The sequence below is a fragment of the Eurytemora carolleeae genome, unplaced genomic scaffold, assembly GCF_000591075.1.
Source record: "Eurytemora carolleeae unplaced genomic scaffold, Eaff_2.0 scaffold82, whole genome shotgun sequence".
NCBI lineage: Eukaryota > Metazoa > Arthropoda > Copepoda > Calanoida > Temoridae > Eurytemora > Eurytemora carolleeae.
In genome coordinates this window covers 62,304-78,016 of record NW_019396126.1, presented here as the reverse complement: position 1 = coordinate 78,016, position 15,713 = coordinate 62,304, and the positions used below count along the sequence as shown (strand labels likewise).

At 34.0% G+C, this 15,713-nt stretch overlaps 2 protein-coding genes across 2 annotated transcripts; one reads left to right on the top strand and one right to left on the bottom strand.

The window, feature by feature from the left end:
• Nucleotides 1-668: 668 nt before the first annotated feature.
• LOC111695707 (unconventional myosin-XVIIIa) lies at nucleotides 669-15,116 on the bottom strand. The gene is made up of 20 exons (XM_023465117.1): nucleotides 15,106-15,116; nucleotides 14,042-14,166; nucleotides 12,636-12,735; nucleotides 7,436-7,483; nucleotides 6,334-6,418; nucleotides 5,677-5,723; nucleotides 5,269-5,476; nucleotides 4,848-5,027; nucleotides 4,465-4,586; nucleotides 4,251-4,398; nucleotides 4,008-4,196; nucleotides 3,753-3,953; nucleotides 3,405-3,523; nucleotides 3,281-3,354; nucleotides 3,052-3,209; nucleotides 2,819-2,978; nucleotides 2,653-2,758; nucleotides 2,424-2,576; nucleotides 1,617-1,880; nucleotides 669-947 (listed from the first exon to the last, which is right to left on the bottom strand). The coding sequence occupies exons 6-20, from the start codon at nucleotides 5,707-5,709 to the stop codon at nucleotides 867-869; spliced, it is 2,196 nt and encodes a 731-aa protein (XP_023320885.1). The 5' UTR covers nucleotides 5,710-5,723; nucleotides 6,334-6,418; nucleotides 7,436-7,483; nucleotides 12,636-12,735; nucleotides 14,042-14,166; nucleotides 15,106-15,116; the 3' UTR covers nucleotides 669-866.
• LOC111695709 (dynein light chain 1, axonemal) lies at nucleotides 7,495-11,761 on the top strand. Its single transcript, XM_023465118.1, has 5 exons — nucleotides 7,495-7,998; nucleotides 8,969-9,088; nucleotides 10,018-10,075; nucleotides 10,347-10,405; nucleotides 11,301-11,761. The coding sequence occupies exons 1-5, from the start codon at nucleotides 7,747-7,749 to the stop codon at nucleotides 11,427-11,429; spliced, it is 618 nt and encodes a 205-aa protein (XP_023320886.1). The 5' UTR covers nucleotides 7,495-7,746; the 3' UTR covers nucleotides 11,430-11,761.
• Nucleotides 15,117-15,713: the final 597 nt, after the last annotated feature.

Genomic DNA, 15,713 nt, shown 5'->3' with positions numbered 1-15,713 from the left:
TACTTTTCTACCATATTCATATATGAGACACCCTGAAAGTTGTTCACTTTTTGAAACTTTTCTCATCTCAAAGTAAAAAAAGAAAAAAATTCATTTACTACAACTAGAATATATTTCAACTATTTTTAGCGTACAACTCTAAAAGAACTATTTTTAACACTGTTATTTTGGTTCGCAGTGTTATAAAGTTTTTGGACAGAAATTTTCTCTTTATCGAGAAGGTTGAACCCTTTTAGATTTAGTTTTGTCCCAAGCTTTAGCGAAGGACAAAATATAATCTAAAAAGGCGAGAACCTTCGAGATATAGAGAAAACTTAAGTCCAAAAACTTTATAGCACGTCGTACCAAAATAATAGTGTTATTGGTATTTTTATGAAACGTTTGTGTACTTGTCTTATTTCTATGGCTTTTTCTAGATTCCATAAGCTTAGGAACAAAACAGAAGTCAAAATATAAAGTTTATCCAATTTTATTTTCATTTCAATTGAAAAAAAATATTCTGTAAATATCCTAAATTTTTTTGGAGAAATCCTTGAACCAATCAAAACTTTATTGCACACGTGCTATAATGTACAGCTAATTTAACTTTATAGCACGATGATTACTTTATAGCACGTTCATTATGAAATTCACGATGAAGCGAGGAAAAATGATAAAGTACACAATAGTTTCGTAATATATATATATTTATTATAACAGTTAACAAAAATTAGTATTCTAGATGTAATGAGAATATATACTTTTTTATTGAATTTTCTCTCAAAATCTGACCAATCTTTTTCCATCTAGTATATTTTGATTGCATTTTAGCACCGTTCGAAACAAAAAACACTATTTCTTGTAAACATTGTTCTATCTAGTTTTGACTAAGTATAATCTAGTAGACTCTGGAGATTTAGATTAAGTTTTCCGTTCTGAAGCAGGAGTAGTCCTGTCTCATCCACAACCTAGAGAAGGATAGATAGTTCTTGGGAGATCAAACAAATTGGGTTATAACCAGGAGTACAGATTAGAATTAAAACTAGAGAGGAATGAATTGAGATACAACCAGGAGTACAGGATATAATATCACCTAGAGAGGAATGAATTGAGATACAACCAGGAGCACAGAATAGAATACCACCTAGAGAGGAATGAATTGAGATACAACCAGGAGCACAGAATATAATACCACCTAGAGAGGAATGAATTAAGTTACAAAAAGAAGTGCATGATATAATACCACCTAGAGAGTAATGAAGTGAGATATAACCAGGAGTACAGGATAGAATAACACCCAGAGAGGAATGAATTGAGATACAACCAGGAGTACAGGATAGAATACCACCTAGAGAGGAATGAATTGAGATACAACCAGGAGTACAGGATATGAATACCACCTAGAATAATGAATAAATTGAGATATAACCAGGAGTACAGGATAAACTCGTACCGTACGGAATGTACTTTTTCATTATAAACTGAGGTGCAGATGGATATAGCTTGAAGCCCATGATATACTGGAATAGGAAACCTTATTATAATGGAATGTAAACAAGAATTAAAAATAAAATGAAAACCTAGAACTTTTTGATGAGAAAGATGTAACTCTAGCTAGACTGTAGACTGCAAAGTACCTGTGTAAGAGGATGGGATGGAAGACTAACAGTTCTTGTGATAGATGATATTGCTCTTTCAATAGAATCCAAGTTAGTTACAGCATTGAAGACAGCAAGCTGAATACACTGCCAGAGTTCCCCAGCCAACCCTGGTCTAGTGTTCATCTCCTCAACCCTGTAGATACAACTCTCAACCTGCTCCGGTAGGAGTGTAAAGGCAGGAGGACTGTGTCCTTGAGACTGGAGAGCATTTAGATAATCAAGGATCTGGAAACCTCGAATCTATAAAGCAAATTTTATAAAGAATTATGATGACGATTAAGAATTAAAAGGATTGTAAGCGTGTAATGTCAAGTTAGCCTCCATGCAAAGATGACAATGCTCGATACACAAGGGTACCCTTCAACATTTTATCTGATCAATAACGTGGAAGATATTGTGGTTTTAGAAAGGCGCAGTTGTAACTTTTGAAAAGAAACCATATTTGACAATGATCAGTTCTTAAGATTAAAAACATTGATATCTAATTAATACTTGATCAAACAAGGTTTTAAAGGGTATTGTTGTTTATCGGGCATTGCCAGCTTTGCATGCATGTACTCTTCGTCACGAAAAACAATGCGAAAGGTTTCTTTTCCGAAAAATCGGACATTGTCGAACTTTGATTTTATGACTTTTTTCGGACATTGAGAGGAGGTTCGACATCGAAGTAGATGTAGGAAGCAATCGGAACTGTTGACATAAATCGACAGTTTGTTTGGCGGAGTGAGATGTTTCTTGGGGATGGTCACTTGAAACTACGCTTACAGTCCCTTTGATGCCTACCTGGTCCCGTAAAAGCTTTTGATTTGAGTGTCTGCCCGGACTTCTTTTAAATAGTTCACATAACCCAGCCAGGTTGTGTGGAAGAAAACAGAATACAAAACTGATTTCAGTTTTAGCAAGGAGTTGGATCATTGCATCAACTTGAACCTGGATCTAAGATTATTCATCAATAGCTTGTGAGTTGATACAAATATTTATTTTGGATAAATATGTTTGTGATAAAATCTACCTGGAGACAAGACATTCTTGCTCTAACTTCAGAAAAGCTAAGAGGAGTCTGACCAAACCCTGCTCCAGGATAGAGAAGAGCTGGATTATCCACACACAATTCCTTACTGGAGAAAAGCAAAACATCTTAAAAAATTCTAAATAAAAGAACAATAAGATAAACCCACCGAGTTGATTTTCTCAGCAGCTCCAGAGCTAGGTTTGTACGTCCCATGGAGTATGATACATGTCTCCAACCCCGAACAGAATATTTGACTGGATTAGTACCAAGGGAGTGTCGAAGAATAAATTGATCTTCCCCAACCCTCTCCAACAGGTTTCCTTTACCTGAGAAATATACCATTATAGTTGTTAAATAAAAAATCAGAAAATTGAGATTTTATGAAATGTATTAACTTACAAAGATGTCCCCAGTGTCCCGAGAGCCTGTGGAGAAAAACCTCATCGTCAGACCAGGGACAGTTTCCAGCTCTGTGTAAGAGTGTAAACAAACCCGGAGCTGAGTTCTGAAACCGAACCCGTTTGCTCCCTCTTCTCCCAAGTGTACTGGTACTTTTACTAAATAAAGATGAGTTTAGCAATTCTAAACTGCACAATTTCCTTCCTTTTTTAAACATCAATTTTCTTACCTTCGAATTTCCTGTTCTTGTCTCTCTAGCAGGTTTAATATTTGCTCAGGATTGCCTCTGTTACTGAAGAGCATCTGGAACAAAAATCCTGATATTTCAAGTTTTCCACAGTTTTAATCCTTACCTTTCCTGCTCCCTTTGTCTTTGTAATAGTTTCAATCTTCTCCGTGTTAAACATATTCTGAACCTTCTCCTGGAGGTAGTTATAACAGAGATCAACAAACCCAGCACTTGGTTTATCTCCTTAACATTTACTGGAGTTAGTTAAACTCGGTAAGGGTTATGTAAATACTAGAATAGACGTGAGTGCACTAGAGAAGCAGTTAAACTAGCATCACAGAGTTCAACTAATTCTCCCAAATCATTGAATCCAACCTCAGATTGTTTTTAATAGCATTTCTTTCAATCAATAAATGTTTTAGTTTCATGTGAGCAAAATGTTTTAAACTATTTAATTTTTTTAAGAAATCACCTGATGTTGACGGGTTCTGAAAGCCCGGAGAATCAAAGAGAAATATATTACAGGGTTGTCTTGAGCTAGGCTTCAAACTTCTATTTATATACGTGACAAGGCGGGAGAGAAGGTCGGAGTAAAGGTTTACAGCCAGGCGTCTTACATTATCCACAGCTAGGGTACTACAGTCGGGTAGAACAGAACAAGCAGCTCTTAATCCTGTTCACAGATGGGGTACAGTTTCAGGATTCAAATAAAATTTAAATGTATTACCTAAAGACGAAGATGATGGAGACGGGGACGGATTTCTTGAAGAAGATGAGCTCAGGGTCATAGAAGATGCAGGACTGATTGTTCGGGGCGTATTTGCTCTGGAGAATACTAATCTTAAATCTTCTGGTTTAACACCAAGTAGGTTGGAGATTTTCTCTAAACTGGACGGATCTACTGATTCTCCTGATTCTGGAAAATGACAGGTTTAAGGTTAGTATTTTTAGTGACTTGTCAAAAACTCACCTAAACACTTTGCCACATATCCCAGGTTTGTTATAGCTGCAAGAATAATCCAGAATGAATCCTGCTCTTCACTACTAAACTTCAACTGGTCCATTGCTTCTCCAACCCGTCCCCAATCCTCAAGAGCCGTTAAAATCTCCATTTCATCCTAACAAGCAGATTTAATTATTTTCTTTTATCCGTGAAATATATCTGATATAATCTAATCTCTGACCTGGAGCGGAGTAAAAAATGCGTTCTTGTTTAGTGTCCGGGGAGGGAGAAAAAGGTTGGATTTGCCTAGAGCTGCTTGAATCTGATAAAGGATCGGAAATGTAGGTTCTCCTGCCATTCGTCCTGATACCAGAGATCTTATCCATTGGTAAAAATACAGTTATGTGATGTATAAAGAGAGTTTGAATAACATGAGAACAAAGTGTCAATTCATTCTTAACTTTCACCACAATCATATAATACAATTATATTTTCCGATAATTTATAATTTATATAAACAACCATTCAAGACCAATGACAAGATTAAAGACGTTCTAAGATTCCCATGCGATTTGAATCTTCCTAAAGTCTGTAAATAAATTAATCTTTGGATATGTTTCCTCCCTGTTCTAAGTAATCTACTTGTATCTGGTAGAGCAATCTCTAGTCCTCCTCCTTCCAACCCTCCGTCCAGGTTAAACTCCAACTCAGTGATGAGAACCAACCTGGAGGCGTGAGTGTTAAGACTAGTTCTGGTCGAACAAAAGCTCTCCAGGAGACAATCTACAGCATGCATCTTCTCAACTTAAAGAAAAAACGATTAAAAATTGTTTACATAAGATTATAATGAATTCAGTTAAAGTTATAGAAGGGGTTTCAAGACATGAACTGTGAGAAATTTGTAGAGCAGTTTTATTGGAGAACATAAGACAAGGTTAGGAGAACTATACTAGGTTAAGATTGAGAGAACTGTCCTAGGTTAAGAGAACTATACTGTACAATAAATATAAGGTTGAGAGAGCTTAAATAACAAAAGAGCACTAACTTGTAAACCTTGACTGTTCAGGTTTCTGTGTAGTCTCCAGGAGGTATCCGAGGGACTGTTTAAAGTTACAGGATTTCCCTGAACCTGATCTACCCAACATTACCAGGGACTGAGTTTTACAGGATAGGATGGATCTCCTGTACAGCTGTTCAACCTGATCTTCTAGCGGAGAAGAACCCGTCCCACCACCAGAATGTTTCCTTCGTGCCTACAGAAATACAATCTGGTTTTCTCATCTACATTTAACAACCGTTCAATCTTTATCTCAACAAATAAAATAAAATGTACAATTTTAAAGTTATTTTTATCATTGAATTTTATTAATCAACAAATATATTTTTTTTCTTCAAATATTTATCCATGCATTTGAATATAGTTTATGATTAATTCCTTGAAATAATGACCCACCGTTCTACCACACCCACTGTCAGTTCGCCTCATGGGGTTTATGGAGACTGGAGAGAATACAATCATTAATCAAACATGTATTATAGTCACAGAATATAAATTCCAATTTACCACTTTAACTTCGCAGAATCAGTTTGCAGCAATTTTTCAAATTGTCAACATAATTTGATTTGATTTTGACTTCAGTTATTCACAGTTTGTAAAATTTTATTAAATGAAAAAATGAAATATCCAAAAGTTTTTAACCATTTTATTTTTAGCCCCTTTTGAAAAGCGTTAAATATTCTTTTTATATTATAAATAAAGTATGCATCCGTTAAAAATGAAACAATTTTGAAAGTTTGATGATTTATATGGGGAATAATTTTTATTTCACATGTTAAAGAAGCACAAAAAATAAGACTTGAGAGACACCTTGAGAGAAATTATTTTGTCTTTGCTTTAACATTTATGGTTCCCTGCTGATATCAACATGTCTTTAATTTTGCCAGTACATTTAATGGCACCAAAAAAAGGAAATTTGTTTAGGTAAAACCCCAAATTCAACCTCTGGATAGTAATATATATTGGTTTTAAGTTACATATTGTCATAATTTTATTATCTAAAAAAAATAATTTTAATGAAAAAATGTCTGGGTAGAATTAATGGATATATTCCTAGAGATGATCCAAGTTTGGTCTGATATTCACCCTTAGAGAACCTGGCGGATAGGCTCGCCAGAACCTGACTCTCGGATACAACCTACAATCAGACCAAAAGATCTATGGAATAGGAAGACGACTTTCAGACTCCAGTTATGACTTTAAAAAGTCCAATAAGCATGGAACACAGCAAATGTGAAGTGTAAACAGACCCATTTTACTAAATTCATATTTTGATAAGTGTCTAGTAAAACTATTTGCTAGGTAACAACATCAAATACACAATTAAGTATCGCTATAAAGTCGTCTTCTTATTCCAGAGTTTTCTGGTTATCACTGTATTAAAAGTACAAAAATATGAAACACAAGCAATTGCATACGTAAACACAGACCTATTTTACTCAATACGTTGATTTTCAGTTACTTGCTTTGGAACAATATGAAATAGACATAAGACCATACTTAACTTAAACTGTATTTATCGATGATGAATTAAGAATTAAAATTTTAAAAGTTTATTAAAATTTTGTTGAGTCAAAGTGCTGAATGATTAATATTTGTGTCAAAAATTTCTTTTTGTTTAAAGATTGTTTGTGCTGCAAACTATCTAGATTTTAAGTAACCATTGCAATGGTTTAACTTCAGATCGTTTTTAAACAAATCCCAACCCTACTCTCTATCACTAGAATTACATCATTTTATTCTCTTAACAATGGTTAAGTGATATAGCGTTTTTATTCATTTTTAAAATCTGAGGTTTTAAAAATATACTCCCACTGTGGTTGTTATTGTTTTCCCCAGAAATCTTGGAATCAAATCATATGAAAAAGTAAACAGTAAATAGTACCTTCAGATTTGAAAGATCAGTAAATTGTACCTTCAGATTTGAAAGATCAGTAAATTGTACCTTCAGATTTGAAAGATCAGAAAATTGTACCTTTAGATTTGAAAGATCAGTAAATTGTACCTTCAGATTTGAAAGATCAGTAAATTGTACCTTCAGATTTGAAAGATCAGAAAATTGTACCTTTAGATTTGAAAGATCAGAAAATTGTACCTTCAGATTTGAAAGATCAGTAAATTGTACCTTCAGGTTTGAAAGATCAGTAAATTGTACCTTCAGATTTGAAAGATCAGACACATTTTCATCTTCTGAGTCCCAGGCCTGCAATAAAAAAGAAAAAAATTTGATAAGACGACATTTTGAATGATCTCTGGAACTGACATCTAGCTCAAACCGCATTTAAAGTATTTTAGTCATTGATAAAAAAAAAAATCAGAGAAATATCTGCATTAAGTTTTGAATATCAATGGTGACTTTCTCTTTGACGTTATAACTTGTATCCTTGTATCCAACCCGTGTTTAATCAATATCTTGTTTACAGCTGGAAAAATCCAGAGAATACAACTCCCTAGTATATCCTTAATATGCCGACTACTATAAAAGCTGCTCTCAAGAAATGGGAAGAGGCGAGTGGGAAGAAATCTTCTGAGGCTCGTGAGATCAAGTTGATCGGAGTTTATCCTCCCATAGAGAAGATGGAAGGACCTCTCCATATCCTTGTCAACTGTGAGAAGCTATCTCTCTCCACCAACCTAATCTCACAAATACAAAACCTCTCGGTTCTTAAGAACCTGAAAGTTCTCTCTTTGGGTAGAAATATAATTAAGACCCTTCAGGTAAGAGCGGAATAGAAAGATACAGAATTTTGAATTTATTTATGACATTTAGTTGTCTACCTACTTGTATGATTATTTAAACAATAACCACTTCTTCTAGTCCTGGCATTTCCAAAATGTGGTCTGCCTTTTTTTGTGCTGTATGTATAACCGGAAATATTAAGCATTTCGTTCAGTTTTCCATTTCATAAAAATATCTCCGGTAATATTAAAAGCACAAAAAAGACAGACCACATTTTGGAAATGCCAAGAATAGGGGTATTTTGTCATTATTAACTCTAGAATTTTACTTTTAGAATAAGGTTTACGACTAAATGACGCTAATAATTTCAAAGATCAAATACGTGGGACACCCTTCATATCCATGAACATGCATATGACCAAGTGTACTGCAAAAATTTTCAAAGAAATGTAAACAAACTCAGTCTTAGCTTAGTTGCTTGCTTCAATGACAATTACCAGATAAAAACTGATTACTCGGCCCAATGCAATCTCTAATTTTATGATCCTTATATCTTTGAAACTGGAAACATTTAAAACTATGAATATCGAGCTGAGCTTGGAACGTTTGTTTTGGATTCTCATAATTCCGATTGCTTGATCTGAATATCCACTGTGGGCCTTTTCAATTTGAGAATCAATGCTTTTAATTCATTTCAGTTATACCTTCAGAGTAAAATTACACTGCGGTATCAAATAAAGATTAAATTAATCTGCAGATTAACAAAAGATCTCAATATCCACGCACACAAATGGTAGATGAGCAAACCACCAGTTTGCAAAGATTGGATAGGTGAGTGAGTTGCTTTATGGTTCGAAGATTGCTTCTCCTACTTCTTAAGGGTATAGGGAGCTGCTGAGTCCCTGGAGCAACTATGTATCTCCTATAAAACTAGATTGTTTAGGGTATAGAGGGAGCTGCTGAGTCCCTGGAGCAACTATGGATCTCCTATACAACCATATTGTTTAGGGTATAGAGGGAGCTGCTGAGTCCCTGGAGCAACTATGGATCTCCTACAACCAGATTGATAAACTCAAACCTTTACGAAACCTTACTCGACTACACACCTTATATATGGCGCATAATATGGTATTATTTTATCCTCTCTAAAAGGGACTGTACACGCAAATTTGAGCGACTTTCCATTAACAAAGTGATATTTCAGATTCACAACGGTACCATTAAAAGCTTTGTCTAGACTCCATGTGATATTCATGTTTACAACTTCAAAAATTGATTATTTTTAATTGTGGTTAGTCTATTTCGGTTTCCTTTTTATTCCCTGCAATTTTCAGCTTGGTTTTTTAGACAAAGCTTTATAGTGATACTATTGTGAATTGGGCCTACCTTGAATGAAGTAGGTTAAAGGGTACCATTGTGAATTGGGCCTGCCTTGAATGAAGTAGGTTTAAAGGGTACCAATGTGAATTGGGCCTGCCTTGAATGAAGTATGTTGAAAGGGTACCAATGTGAATTGGGCCTACCTTGAATGAAGTATCAATTTAAATTACAAGGACGGTCTCTTCGTGAAAAGAAAATTATAATACGTATAATTTATGTATAAAATAAAGCTCTTTTTTGTATGTATGTATAGTATATATGCATATATGTTAGCTCTATATAGCTGGAAAAACGGCTGGACCGAATTTGCTGAAATTTTTTTGTTCTCTTCAAAAATCAAATAAATCTTTATTATATTGAACTGTTTTTGCAAAAAGATATTTCTGTCAATAAATTGCGATTTTAGATATTCTGCCTGGAGACTAGAAAATATTATAACAATTTAAATTCTTAAATGTTTTTGTATTCAGTACTTTCATTAGATATATTTTTCTTTTATATTTGCAAATTCCTTAAAAATACAACTTGGTTGTTTTAAATCCGGTTTCGTCCTGACGCACATTTAAACTTCCGCGGCCATGCGTCCATAATACATTTGTTATGAAACTTGGTAGATGCGTCAGTTTGGACATTTTAAAGTTTTTGTGTAGAAGTCTCATTTTACAAGTTTGATTTAGGTTCGGGAATGGAGAGAGTTTGAACATTTAACTGATCTTCCAGCTTTAGAGGATTTAGGAACAATATTATTTACAAACCTCTTTAGTTGCATTAATGCTAGATTATTCGAACTTATCTTTATTATTGGCGATAATTGTTTGTACATTAACTTGCCAAAACTAGTTTTGCAGCTTTTCTTTTACATGGTGAAATCTTAAGCGCGTCCCAAAAATTCGCTATATACCATGCCTCTTAGTGTATGGTTCGATTTTTAGATTTACACACATCCTCAATTTCCTTCAGTTCAGTCTTTAAATTTTGTGATATAAACTATAATATATTGAAATAGTTTTTATTGGGAACCCTTTGGAAGAGGAGGCAACTATCAATGGAAACTACACACAGCAGGTACACTCTTCACTAAAATCTACTATTTCTTCGGTCAGTGTACTGAATATCATTATAGTACTCACAGAAAGCTTAGTTTAGGGTGGGTGCCAATTCGAGACTTTATTTTCTTGGACTTTTTTTCTGGCTCCAGTATGATTTTATACAAAAAAGTCCTCGGAAAAAAAGTCCTCTAACAAGTGAAAATGCATGATTCACAATTCTAGGTTTTTCTTTTCTTCGGATTTATTTTCTTCAGGACTTTTTTTCCTGAGACTTTATTGGCAGCCCCCATACTATATTAGGAAAAGAAGTCCCAGGAATCCAAAACACAGGACTTTATTTCCAGTGACATTTTTTCCAGTGACTTGATAAAATTCGGACTTTTTTCTAAAGTTTTTATTTTCAGGTTTTTTTTCCAGAAACATTTTTTCCCGGGACTTTCTTACATAGATTCGTGGATTGTAAGGCCAAATAGATTAGAATAGAAAAAATTATCCCAATAAACATAAAGGAGTAAGGGATGACCTTAAAATTTGCTTTGATTTTTAAAAATGATGATATTTGCATGAAAGAAAGATTTTCAAAATGTGGTTTACTGTCGTTGTATCTTTGGAAAATGGCGAAGAGATTAAAAAGAACCTGATTCCTAGTTTCAAGAGATTAAGAAGAACCTGATTCCTAGTCTCAAGAGATTAAGAAGAACCTGATTCCTAGTCTCAAATTCAAATTTTCTAATTTCTTAAACATCTTTCAGGCCGCATTGTAATTCTTTAATATTTAACAACAAAATTCTGTTCGATCAAGTTAGAGTCAATGTTTGAAATATCAAAGGTTTAAACCATAAGGTTGCAGAGTTCTTGTAGACGATTTAATTAATAGAACATGGGAACAATGTTATCTCTGTATATTCCAGGTTTCTAAACGACTCCTGCTCTTGAAAAAGCTGGATGGATATCCTATAATACGAGAAGAGGACGATCAAGATGAGGACGATAAAGCAGGAGCAGAAGGAGATTCAGACGATTCAGATGTGGACCAATAAATAGTCCGGACTTGTAAACCAATAGTCCGGACTTGTAAACCAATAGTCCGGACTTGTAAACCAATAGTCCGGACCTGTAAACCAATAGTCCGGACCTGTAAACCAATAGTCCGGACCTGTAAACCAATAGTCCGGACTTGTAAACCAATAGTCCGGACTTGTAAACCAATAGTCCGGACTTGTAAACCAATAGTCCGGACTTGTAAACCAATAGTCCGGACATGTAAACCAATAGTCCGGACTTGTAAACCAATAGTCCGGACCTATGATGATAAACCAAACCTCTTCAAGTTTCCTGTTATCTATGTAAATAAATATTTTCGTATTTTAAAGTTTCTCCAAATTTATAAATCCTAGAACATATTCCCTAAAGGCATTTTTAGCCAAGGAACTGTTAAATCTCCTGTGTCCGAATTTAATGAATTTGAGCCGCGTCTTAAATCCATCTAAAAACCGGGTTCAATTGAGCACCGGCTTAAATCTTGAAACATTGAATATATTTGGAACCAACCATATTTGACCCGCGTCTCAAATTTAAACCGCGGCTCAAATTCTTTAAATACGGCCTCTAATTCTCTATTTTCCTATCCTATCTTTGTAACCTGATATCGAAGATCTTCTATATTTCAAACTTAACCCCTAAATGCGTAATGCCCGGAGGTGAATCCCTATGTGTATGTGATCCCCTAAAATGGAAACCTGTATGCGTGGTCCCCCTAGAAGTCAGCCACTGCGCGGCGTGAGCCTTAGGAGAATGGCTCTTATGAAAGTGAGCTTCCCTCTGATGAATGAATTAAACCCTCTCCATTATCAGCTGCTGGATACTCAACCCCCAGGATTACAATTGTAAATCAAAATAGCAAAAATACAAAAAAACTGTACACAATAAAAAAATGAAATAAAATAGAAATTAGTAAGACTCAAAAAAAAGATATTTCAAACTTTGAATAGTCAAAGTTTCAAATATCAGGTTTCAAAGATTTAGGAATTCGAAAATTATTGTGTGTGGCGAGAAATTAGTTTTTTATGAAAAAAAAACCTTTAGATTTAGATAATATTTCAAATGTTTATAAATTTTACACAATAACCATACAATGTCAGTAATTATATTGCAGATACTAGGTTGAAAACAATAATCAAAATGTCAAGGAAACTTGAAAATTTGATAAATCAGTGTAAATGAATGAATGAATAAATGAATGAAACCTGATCAAGGAATTTCTTTTCCACATCTAGAATTTCTCCTGTTTCCTCCAGCTCCACCCTAACCAGATCCTCTCTATCTGTTTTACTGCTCGGGTTCTCTCTAAACTTCCAGAATTAGTCAAAGAAACTCTCTTTATTTAGTAACCTCCGATACATGTATTTTTACCTCCGATACATGTATTTTTACCTCCGATACATATATTTTTACCTACGATACATGTATTTTTACCTCCGATACATGTATTTTTACCTCTGATACATGTATATTTACCTCCGCTACATGTATTTTTACCTGCGATACATGTAATTTTACCTCCGATACATGTATTTTTACCTCCGATACATGTATTTTTACCTCCGATACATGTATTTTTACCTCTGATACATGTATTTTTACCTCCGAAACAAGTATTTTTCAAAAAATCACAAATACAAAAAAATGTCAAAATAAAAAACATATAAAAATCAAATTGTAACTAATTTTTACTTATAATGAACGATTCTACCTAAAACAGGTTTGATTAACCCTCTGTATTTGTATTTTTTACCTAAACCTTGTTTATTAACCCCCTGTATATGTATTTTTTACCTAAACCTTGTTTATTAACCCCCTGAATATGTATTTTTACCTAAACCTTGTTTATTAACCCCCTGTATTTGTATTTTTTACGTAAATCTTGTTTATTAACCCCCTGTATCAAGTATTAACCTTGTTTATTAACCCCCTTTATATGTATTTTTTACCTAAACCTTGTTTATTAACCCCCTTTATATGTATTTTTTACCTAAACCTTGTTTATTAACCCCCTGTATATGTTTTTTTTTACCTAAACCTTGTTTATTAACCCCCTGTATTTGTATTTTTTACGTAAACCTTGTTTATTAACCCCCTGTATATGTTTTTTTTTTACCTAAACCTTGTTTATTAACCCCCTTTATATGTATTTTTCACCTAAACCTTGTTTATTAACCCCCTGTATTTGTATTTTTTATTTACCTAAACCTTGTTTATTAACCCCCTGTATTTGTATTTTTACCTAAACCTTGTTAATTAACCCCCCTGTATTTGTATTTTTTACCTAAACCTTGTTTATTAATCCACTCTGTATGTATTTTTTACCTAAACCTTGTTTATTAACCCCCCTGTATTTGTATTTTTTACCTAAACATTGTTTATTTACCCCCTGTATATGTATTTTTTACCTAAACCTTGTTTATTAAACCCCTGTATTTGTATTTTTTTTACCTAAACCTTGTTTATTAACCCCTCGTATAAACCTGGGATTAGTATTTGTATTCTTTATCCATAAGGTAGGGTTTAGTAACACCCAGTATATATGTATCTATGTATTCATAAGGTTGGGTTTAGTAACACCCATTATATGTATCTATGTATCTAGATAGACCTGGTTTTATTAACAAGTTTGTCTTGTTTTCTTGTTGGAACTGTTTTTAGCAAAATATCATCATTTTTCTCTCCCTCGCGTGCTAAATGTATAATCGAATCCTCTAGCTCTGTGTTCGGTTTCTCCTGAACAGAACAACTTGAATAACTAGGATTAATGTTTGGTTCCATTCCAAACTGCAAATTATATCAATTAATATATGTAAATAACTAAAACTACATAAATTCTTTATCGAAAGACTCAACAAAGATTCTGATGACTAGTTACAAATTAAAAAAGTAGACATTGAAAGCAAGAATCTAAATCCACAATTGCAAAACAGCTTACACAAAAATGACAAAAAGTGTACTTGCATTTTGGGGATTTTTCGTCCGTTAGTGGACTGCTAAGGTAAATGAAAGGGAGTATAGGCTAAAGCCTAAAAATCACGACCAATATTAGTTCTATCTGATGTTCCCATGTCTCGAAAAATTGATATAAAACTGTGTCAAAGGAATTGAGTCTTTGCCACAAACTCTGATTTTATAATCCTTATATCTTTAGAATCCAATGTCGTAAATCTTTGATATTTCAAACTTATATTATTTGATCTAACAGAATTCATAGTTTGAAATATCTAAGGTCTACGACATTGGAATATATAGGATTTAGGAATGCAGAGTTTGTGGCAAAGACTCAATTCCTTTATACCAAAACTCGTGTATAAGTGATATGGTATCAAAGTTTTAACCAGATCATATTCAGCAAATGCAGAACAAATTTGAAAATTAGGATAACCCAGAGGTGCCTAGAAATTTTAGGTAAGCTTCTATCATAAGTTGAATATAATACTTATTCATTTTGAATAGATATATCACTTAGATTCAGCCTGGTTATAAACAGTCTCATACATGGTCGACTTTGAAGTGTCGCAATCAGGCGCGCAACTAGAGATTTTGTTATGAGGGGGCAAAAAAGAAATATTTCGCCCCCCCCCTAAATTTTTTTTTTGGGGTGGGGGGCGCGGGGCGCGAAGGAAGTGTCCGGATAGCAAGAACTGTGTATAATCTGTAATCTATAATTACCGAAGGAAGTATCCGGATGGGGGGGGGTGTATTGAAAATGTTTGTAATTTATGCACTCAGTTTATTTAAGTTTATTATTACAAGTCAGGTTGTTTAAAAAATGTTCATTTTAAATATTTTGGAGTTTACTTCAGTGCTTAAAATACAACCAGAAATCAAATGATAGAAAATGTTCAGTAAAAGAAGTAGACTTCAAAAAGATTTTATTGGAAGTTCATAATAAAATTTTGTTCTCAAGTTAATATGTTCAATCAGGAGAATTATTGGACATTGTAATCTTTTTGTTTGTAAACAAGGTTTAAGAAAGCTATTTTGAGAACTGATTAGCTCTCTGACTGTTGAGCATGTCACTAGAGTTGAACATGTCCGGTCACGCCAAACTCATTAGAGTTGAACATATCCGGATACGCTAAACTCACTAGAGTTGAACATGTCCGGACACGCTAAACTCACTAGAGTTGAACATGTCTGGTCACGCTAAACTCACTAGAGTTGAACATGTCCGGTCACGCTAAACTCACTAGAGTTGAACATGTCCGGATACGGTAAACTCACTAGAGTTGAGCACGTCGGGGCTTGTATAGAATTAACTCAAGTTTGCTATCTAT

Bases quoted from the DNA above. Each gene is read 5' to 3' on its own strand.
- LOC111695707 (XM_023465117.1), bottom strand. From the start codon at position 5,709: ATGAGGCGAACTGACAGTGGGTGTGGTAGAACG. The intron at 2,979-3,051 runs GTAAGTTAATAC...TATATTTCTCAG, and splicing joins GGGACACTGGGGACATCTTT to GTAAAGGAAACCTGTTGGAG. The intron at 1,881-2,423 runs GTAGGCATCAAA...TTTGCTTTATAG, and splicing joins AAAAGCTTTTACGGGACCAG to ATTCGAGGTTTCCAGATCCT.
- LOC111695709 (XM_023465118.1), top strand. From the start codon at position 7,747: ATGCCGACTACTATAAAAGCTGCTCTCAAGAAATGGGAAGAGGCGAGT. The intron at 9,089-10,017 runs GTATTATTTTAT...AGTTTGATTTAG, and splicing joins TATATATGGCGCATAATATG to GTTCGGGAATGGAGAGAGTT. The intron at 10,406-11,300 runs GTACACTCTTCA...TGTATATTCCAG, and splicing joins ATGGAAACTACACACAGCAG to GTTTCTAAACGACTCCTGCT.